The 9585-nt window shown below is 29.3% G+C and overlaps 1 protein-coding gene across 1 annotated transcript; it reads right to left on the bottom strand.

The window, feature by feature from the left end:
- Positions 1-8538: 8538 nt before the first annotated feature.
- Positions 8539-9273, bottom strand: LOC145939262 (uncharacterized). The gene is made up of 2 exons (XM_083043504.1): positions 9161-9273; positions 8539-8962 (listed from the first exon to the last, which is right to left on the bottom strand). The coding sequence occupies exons 1-2, from the start codon at positions 9271-9273 to the stop codon at positions 8539-8541; spliced, it is 537 nt and encodes a 178-aa protein (XP_082899630.1).
- Positions 9274-9585: the final 312 nt, after the last annotated feature.

The raw sequence follows: 9585 nt of genomic DNA, 5'->3' as shown, positions 1-9585 counted from the left end.
TTCCATGTAATCACAACAAGCGATAACCACGATTTACTTCGTGAAAAATTAGAAATACTGAGTAAGGACCATATTAATATTATTAACGCCCACTCTAACAACAATAATTTTAGCATTATATTAAGCGTTATATAAAATCAATTATATGAAAAATCAAATAATCAATAAAGATGTCAAATGCCAATAATATTAATAATATAATAAATTTTAAGTTAATATTGTTTATTATATTATTGCATTTTTGTTTTTAACAAAACGATTAAAAAATATGAATTTTACATTTTACATTTGAATATCACAGCCGTATATTTCTTCGCCTCTGATGATTCGACGCGTTTGCTGTTTTGAACGCGACAAATATATGTGTTTGCACTGATTTATGATATATACATTGTGATATAATACTGCCGCTGCTTTCTATAGTTGACTTCAGAATCTTTCTTATCCTCAATATATTAGAAAAATATTTGTTTTCTTCAGTCTGTCGCAGTAGTCTTCTATGTTTAAATTCGTGTATGCATACACGTCTCCAGCTGCGACTAACCATTTTAGCAGATTGAATAGATTTGTAGTCTAACATAGCCATTATCATGCTTGATATTTCGAGAGGCAATTCCCTTATAAAATCGGTTTTACTTTCGTTGTACAAACCAATATAGCTCAACAGTTTCTTCAACGTCTCCATTGTTAATAATATAATCGAAGCGGTTTGCTTGCTTTATATAAAACAAGAAAGTGGTTTTTCACTATCGGATAAGTTTGTCGCTACGGAGCCATCTAGCGACGCGGTTGCGTATTAGTCGAATGAATACATGTTTATTGCGCGTACTTATTGATGGATAGAAATATGCCTCTTGTTCTTACTGCTCCTATTTAAGTATTTAAATAAATATGATTTAGTGTGTATTACTGAGACTTATTTAAAAAATAGAGATAAGTTTAATGTTGCAGGTTGCAGGATTTAATTTAGAAAAAATGGACATATTTTAGGTCATAAAGTTACAGGAGCAGTTGTCATTCTAGCTCGTAGGCAATTGATCCAGGGACAAAAACCAGATTATTCGATATATTTGAATAAAACTGAAAGTTGTGGCATTAAAATAAAAACTTCTACGAGCCTTTTCCATGTAATCACAACAAGCGATAACCACGATTTACTTCGTGAAAAATTAGAAATACTGAGTAAGGACCATATTAATATTATTAACGCCCACTCTAACAACAATAATTTTAGCATTATATTAAGCGTTATATAAAATCAATTATATGAAAAATCAAATAATCAATAAAGATGTCAAATGCCAATAATATTAATAATATAATAAATTTTAAGTTAATATTGTTTATTATATTATTGCATTTTTGTTTTAACAAAACGATTAAAAAATATGAATTTTACATTTTACATTTGAATATCACAGCCGTATATTTCTTCGCCTCTGATGATTCGACGCGTTTGCTGTTTTGAACGCGACAAATATATGTGTTTGCACTGATTTATGATATATACATTGTGATATAATACTGCCGCTGCTTTCTACAGTTGACTTCAGAATTTTTCTTATCCTCAATTTATTAGAAAAATATTTGTTTGCTTGAGTCTGTCGCAGTAGTCTTCTATGTTTAAATTCGTGTATGCATACACGTCTCCAGCTGCGACTAACCATTTTAGCAGATTGAATAGATTTGTAGTCTAACATAGCCATTATCATGCTTGATATTTCGAGAGGCAATTCCCTTATAAAATCGGTTTTACTTTCGTTGTATAAACCGATATAGTTCAACAGTTTCTTCAACAACTCCATTGTTAATAATATAATCGAAGCGGTTTGCTTGCTTTATATAAAACAAGAAAGTGGTTTTTCACTATCGGATAAGTTTGTCGCTACGGAGCCATCTAGCGGCGCAGTTGCGTATTATTTGAATGAATACATGTTTATTGCGCGTACTTATTGATGGATAGAAATATGCCTCTTGTTCTTACTGCTCCTATTTAAGTATTTAAATAAATATGATTTAGTGTGTATTACTGAGACTTATTTAAAAAATAGAGATAAGTTTAATGTTGCAAGTTGCAGGATTTAATTTAGAAAAAATGAACATATTTCAGATCATGGAGTTACAGGAGCAGTTGTCAATCTAGCTCGTAAGCAATTGATCCAGGGACAAAAACCAGATTATTCGATATATTTGAATAAAACTGAAAGTTTTGGCATTAAAATAAAAACTTTTACGAGTTTTTTCCATCTAATCACAACAAGCGATAACCACGATTTACTTCGTGAAAAATTAGAAATACTGAGTAAGGACCATATTAATATTATGAACGCCCACTCTAACAACAATAATTTTAGCATTATATTAAGCGTTATATAAAATCAATTATACGAAAAATCAAATAATCAATAAAGATGTCAAATGTCAATAACATTAATAATATAATAAATTTTATGTTATTATTGTTTATTATTTTATTGCATTTTTGTTTTTAACAAAACGATTAAAAAATATGAATTTTACATTATACATTTAAATATCACAGCCGTATATTTCTTCGTCTCTGATGATTCGACGCATTTGCTGTTTTGAACGCGACAAATATATGTGTTTGCACTGATTTATGATATATACATTGTGATATAATACTGCCGCTGCTTTCTACAGTTGACTTCAGAATTTTTCTTATCCTCAATTTATTAGAAAAATATTTGTTTGCTTGAGTCTGTCGCAGTAGTCTTCTATGTTTAAATTCGTGTATGCATACACGTCTCCAGCTGCGACTAACCATTTTAGCAGATTGAATAGATTTGTAGTCTAACATAGCCATTATCATGCTTGATATTTCGAGAGGCAATTCCCTTATAAAATCGGTTTTACTTTCGTTGTACAAACCAATATAGCTCAACAGTTTCTTCAACGTCTCCATTGTTAATAATATAATCGAAGCGGTTTGCTTGCTTTATATAAAACAAGAAAGTGGTTTTTCACTATCGGATAAGTTTGTCGCTACGGAGCCATCTAGCGGCGCAGTTGCGTATTATTTGAATGAATACATGTTTATTGCGCGTACTTATTGATGGATAGAAATATGCCTCTTGTTCTTACTGCTCCTATTTAAGTATTTAAATAAATATGATTTAGTGTGTATTACTGAGACTTATTTAAAAAATAGAGATAAGTTTAATGTTGCAAGTTGCAGGATTTAATTTAGAAAAAATGAACATATTTCAGATCATGGAGTTACAGGAGCAGTTGTCAATCTAGCTCGTAAGCAATTGATCCAGGGACAAAAACCAGATTATTCGATATATTTGAATAAAACTGAAAGTTTTGGCATTAAAATAAAAACTTTAACGAGTTTTTTCCATCTAATCACAACAAGCGATAACCACGATTTACTTCGTGAAAAATTAGAAATACTGAGTAAGGACCATATTAATATTATTAACGCCCACTCTAACAACAATAATTTTAGCATTATATTAAGCGTTATATAAAATCAATTATACGAAAAATCAAATAATCAATAAAGATGTCAAATGTCAATAACATTAATAATATAATAAATTTTATGTTATTATTGTTTATTATTTTATTGCATTTTTGTTTTTAACAAAACGATTAAAAAATATGAATTTTACATTATACATTTAAATATCACAGCCGTATATTTCTTCGTCTCTGATGATTCGACGCATTTGCTGTTTTGAACGCGACAAATATATGTGTTTGCACTGATTTATGATATATACATTGTGATATAATACTGCCGCTGCTTTCTACAGTTGACTTCAGAATTTTTCTTATCCTCAATTTATTAGAAAAATATTTGTTTGCTTGAGTCTGTCGCAGTAGTCTTCTATGTTTAAATTCGTGTATGCATACACGTCTCCAGCTGCGACTAACCATTTTAGCAGATTGAATAGATTTGTAGTCTAACATAGCCATTATCATGCTTGATATTTCGAGAGGCAATTCCCTTATAAAATCGGTTTTACTTTCGTTGTACAAACCAATATAGCTCAACAGTTTCTTCAACGTCTCCATTGTTAATAATATAATCGAAGCGGTTTGCTTGCTTTATATAAAACAAGAAAGTGGTTTTTCACTATCGGATAAGTTTGTCGCTACGGAGCCATCTAGCGACGCGGTTGCGTATTAGTCGAATGAATACATGTTTATTGCGCGTACTTATTGATGGATAGAAAAATGCCTCTTGTTCTTACTGCTCCTATTTAAGTATTTAAATAAATATGATTTAGTGTGTATTACTGAGACTTATTTAAAAAATAGAGATAAGTTTAATGTTGCAGGTTGCAGGATTTAATTTAGAAAAAATGGACATATTTTAGGTCATAAAGTTACAGGAGCAGTTGTCATTCTAGCTCGTAGGCAATTGATCCAGGGACAAAAACCAGATTATTCGATATATTTGAATAAAACTGAAAGTTGTGGCATTAAAATAAAAACTTCTACGAGCCTTTTCCATGTAATCACAACAAGCGATAACCACGATTTACTTCGTGAAAAATTAGAAATACTGAGTAAGGACCATATTAATATTATTAACGCCCACTCTAACAACAATAATTTTAGCATTATATTAAGCGTTATATAAAATCAATTATATGAAAAATCAAATAATCAATAAAGATGTCAAATGCCAATAATATTAATAATATAATAAATTTTAAGTTAATATTGTTTATTATATTATTGCATTTTTGTTTTTAACAAAACGATTAAAAAATATGAATTTTACATTTTACATTTGAATATCACAGCCGTATATTTCTTCGCCTCTGATGATTCGACGCGTTTGCTGTTTTGAACGCGACAAATATATGTGTTTGCACTGATTTATGATATATACATTGTGATATAATACTGCCGCTGCTTTCTATAGTTGACTTCAGAATCTTTCTTATCCTCAATATATTAGAAAAATATTTGTTTTCTTCAGTCTGTCGCAGTAGTCTTCTATGTTTAAATTCGTGTATGCATACACGTCTCCAGCTGCGACTAACCATTTTAGCAGATTGAATAGATTTGTAGTCTAACATAGCCATTATCATGCTTGATATTTCGAGAGGCAATTCCCTTATAAAATCGGTTTTACTTTCGTTGTATAAACCGATATAGCTCAACAGTTTCTTCAACAACTCCATTGTTAATAATATAATCGAAGCGGTTTGCTTGCTTTATATAAAACAAGAAAGTGGTTTTTCACTATCGGATAAGTTTGTCGCTACGAAGCCATCTAGCGGCGCGGTTGCGTATTATTTGAATGAATACATGTTTTTTGCGCGTACTTATTGATGGATAGAAATATGCCTCTTGTTCTTACTGCTCCTATTTAAGTATTTAAATAAATATGATTGTGTGTATTACTGAGACTTATTTAAAAAATAGAGATAAGTTTAATGTTGCTGGTTGCAGGATTTAATTTAGAAAAAATGAACATATTTCAGATCATGGAGTTACAGGAGCAGTTGTCAATCTAGCTCGTAAGCAATTGATCCAGGGACAAAAACCAGATTATTCGATATATTTGAATAAAACTGAAAGTTTTGGCATTAAAATAAAAACTTTTACGAGTTTTTTCCATCTAATCACAACAAGCGATAACCACGATTTACTTCGTGAAAAATTAGAAATACTGAGTAAGGACCATATTAATATTATTAACGCCCACTCTAACAACAATAATTTTAGCATTATATTAAGCGTTATATAAAATCAATTATACGAAAAATCAAATAATCAATAAAGATGTCAAATGTCAATAACATTAATAATATAATAAATTTTATGTTATTATTGTTTATTATTTTATTGCATTTTTGTTTTTAACAAAACGATTAAAAAATATGAATTTTACATTATACATTTAAATATCACAGCCGTATATTTCTTCGTCTCTGATGATTCGACGCATTTGCTGTTTTGAACGCGACAAATATATGTGTTTGCACTGATTTATGATATATACATTGTGATATAATACTGCCGCTGCTTTCTACAGTTGACTTCAGAATTTTTCTTATCCTCAATTTATTAGAAAAATATTTGTTTGCTTGAGTCTGTCGCAGTAGTCTTCTATGTTTAAATTCGTGTATGCATACACGTCTCCAGCTGCGACTAACCATTTTAGCAGATTGAATAGATTTGTAGTCTAACATAGCCATTATTATGCTTGATATTTCGAGAGGCAATTCCCTTATAAAAGGTTTGTTCTTTATTGCTACACTGAGTTCATATTGCACTGCACTGAACGGAACTAGTGCAAGCAGGACAAGTTATTTGTGAGCAAGTATAAAGAACGCGTCAGTGCAATAATCAACATGGCGATGATCTTAAATGATTTATTTGATTCTTCTGATGATGAAGAAAATAATATGTTGTTTCCATTTCAACCTATTATGCGTAACGATGACGATGGTATGTATTTTATATGCAATGTATTATTATATTATGAAAAAATTAAAATTTTTTTGAAATTAATTTAACCTAATGTAAACTAACCTAGTAAGTATAATTTATTTGTAGATTTTTATGAGTTACACATGTTACATCCAATTTTCGGATTAGTGCAAAGAATTGAACATGTGAAAATAAACAATTATATCGAACATATTGTTCATAATTATAATAACGTTGATTTTCTCATGCATTTTCGCTTGTCAAGAAGAGCAGCATATCAATTAATAGACCATTTTACAGTATCGGAAATATTTACTTCTATACAAGGTGTGTATTTAACGAAATCAATTTAACCTTAGATATATACAGCAACAAAGTAGTAAAAATAATACTTAGAAAATGAAAATAAAAATATTTTATTATTTTGTATATTACTTTATTTTTTCAGAACGTGTACAAAATAATAAAATAAGCGCTGAAAAACATATTTTATGTTATTTATGGTTTGTGGGTCATCAAACAGGATCTTATCGAGATATAGCAGATAGATTCGGAATAGCAATAAGTGCGTTACATACAGTAATAACAAGAGTAACCGATTTTATTTTAGTTTTAGCGCATAATATTATTAAATATCCAACTGATCTCGAAAAAGAACAAACCTCAAACTTTTATCTACAACGAAAAGGATTTCCTAATATAATTGGTAAATATAAAAGAGTATATTCTCACATTTTTAATGTAAAATATTTTGCTCATTGAAATCTTCTCATTATTGAAATCTTTTTCAGGTGCTATTGATGGTTCTCACATTAGAATAGACAAACCTGTGGAAGATCCTGATTCCTATATAAATCGGAAACAATATTTTTCCATTCATGTGCAAGGGACGGTTAATCATGACATGAAATTTATTGACGTATTTATTGGGTATCCAGGTTCCGTTCACGATGCAAGAGTTTTAAAAAATTCAACACTATATAATGATGTACAAAATCTTTGTGGAGGTAAATTGGAAAAAAAATTGGTTTTATAATATAAACATGGACCTATATTATATATGAACTGTTCATCCCTTGCTAGAACAAAGAAATTTATTGTCTACAGCGTGACGAAGAGATGCAAAATAACTTCACACTTTCCCCTTTAAGAAGTGCGCCCATTGGCGCAAACATTGACAACCAATGTGTACACTTTTTAGAGGGGAAAGCTTGAAGTTATTTTCAATCTCTATCATGCTGCTGCTAAATTTTTTTACATGAGCAGTTCATATACATATAATAGGTCCATGATTATACATTATATATATATATATATATATATATATATATACATATATAATAATAATTTTCAGATAATTATTATCTGTTGGGAGATAGTGCTTATCCCTGTTTGAAACAATTGATTGTTCCATATAAGGATAACGGACACTTGACACGTGCACAAAGATCATTCAACCAGAAACTAAGCTCATGCAGAGTTGTTATCGAAAATGCATTTGGCTGCCTTAAGCAAAGATTTCGTCAGTTATACCATTTCAAATTGCGAGATATACCACGAATGGTACAAGTCATACATGCATGTTGTGTATTACATAACATTGCGAATGTACAAGACCTACAGTATTTTGAACCACAGCTAAATGAAGAATATCCAGATATTGAATTACAAAATAGACCAATTGTAATGATCGATAATGCAAGGGAATATGAGGATGATGTGAGAGGAACGCATGTTCGTGACGAAATCTGTAATTTACTGTCTCGATAAAAGAAAATGTCAAATATTTTGTATTATAAATTTTTTTATTTTGTAATATATAAAATATAGAATATTTATATACGTATATGTTTATAATATATATGCATAAAATACTATTATATTGCCAAATAATAAACAAACGTCAAGAAAACAGTTTTGTATGTGTATGTACATTAGCTTTTACAGTAAGATATTGCAGTTACTACATAAAAAAGTTATTTATTAAGATAATATTTAAAACAAAACAAAAGAAATAGTATTGCATTAAATTGTGCAATAATGCAAAAATAAATAATGCCAAAAACAAAACAAAAATAAACTATAAAATTTTAAGTCTTTTTAACTCTTAATTACTTATTTAGTTTGTTTATCAAGAAAAGCTTTTAATAAATTATTTCTTTCTTCTCTCATTTTGTTTGCAATTATTAATTGCTCCTCTACTTTGTCTAAATATTTTTCATACGATTGTCTCATTTGTCTATATTCCGCTAATATCTCTTTTTCTCTTTCAATTTTATCGTGCTTTTCTTCTTGAATACGATCTATCAGTTCTTTCATACTTTCTTGACACGTTTTCAAAACTTTTGCTGTTGTGCCCATTTGCCTCTTGCTTCTGCTTTGCATTTCTTCAACAGAAAGTGTGTTTTTAAGATTAGACTGATTAGACATAGTTGGTGTTGTTGCTATTGATTCTTGGTTGCTTGTTCCCGATTCAAATATTGAAAAATCTTGACTGGTTGATGCATTACTTTCTGTTTCAGATACACCAGTAGTGAACCTATAATGACATTATAATTAGTTTTAAATACATTAAACAATTTGTGTAAACGATATTATTTGTGTATAAAGAAATGTCTTCCATATATGTTCTTTAACCATTAACTAAACTTTAGAAATTATGATGTAAAAGATTATATAATATTATCTAATATAAGAAATAATACACAAATTATTAAAACAACTTAATATAACTTACGTAGGTGTAGTTCTGTCAGTTCTCAGTATTGTGCCTTTATTTCCAGATGTGATTAGAGGTTCAATATTATGTTTACTCCCAATTAAATCCGTCAATTCTCTATAATAATGCATTTTATATTATAAAAAACATTTTCCTACAAGTTTTTTAAGATAGATATTTGAAAAAATTTAAAGCAAGAAATCTTAGTGCATGAGTATATATAAATGTATTATATTATTATATATATATATTATATTAATTCTTCAGTTGAAATATAATAACTTACGTTTCATATAAACATCCCAGTCAGCAAAATGTTTACAAATTGCGCGCAAATTGGCATCAAATTGGATCAAAATTCCACACCAAATCCATAGCCATCTGTGTCCACATTAAGCTCGTAATTTGTTGACAAACTTTGCTGACATAACCTGACAGCAAAT

This window comes from Prenolepis imparis, unplaced genomic scaffold (assembly GCF_030444845.1).
Source record: "Prenolepis imparis isolate NDT839.2.m4 unplaced genomic scaffold, iyPreImpa1.0 SCAF_8, whole genome shotgun sequence".
In the NCBI taxonomy this organism is placed as follows: Eukaryota; Metazoa; Arthropoda; class Insecta; order Hymenoptera; family Formicidae; genus Prenolepis; species Prenolepis imparis.
Note: the sequence above shows the minus strand (reverse complement) of the source record. Positions and strands in the feature narration are given on the sequence as shown.

Excerpts from the sequence above, each read along its gene's own strand:
- LOC145939262 (XM_083043504.1), bottom strand. The coding sequence starts at position 9,273 with ATGCATTATTATAGAGAATTGACGGATTTAATTGGGAGTAAACATAAT. Across the intron at positions 8,963-9,160 it reads ACTGACAGAACTACACCTAC|GTTCACTACTGGTGTATCTG; the intron begins GTAAGTTATATT and ends ATGTCATTATAG.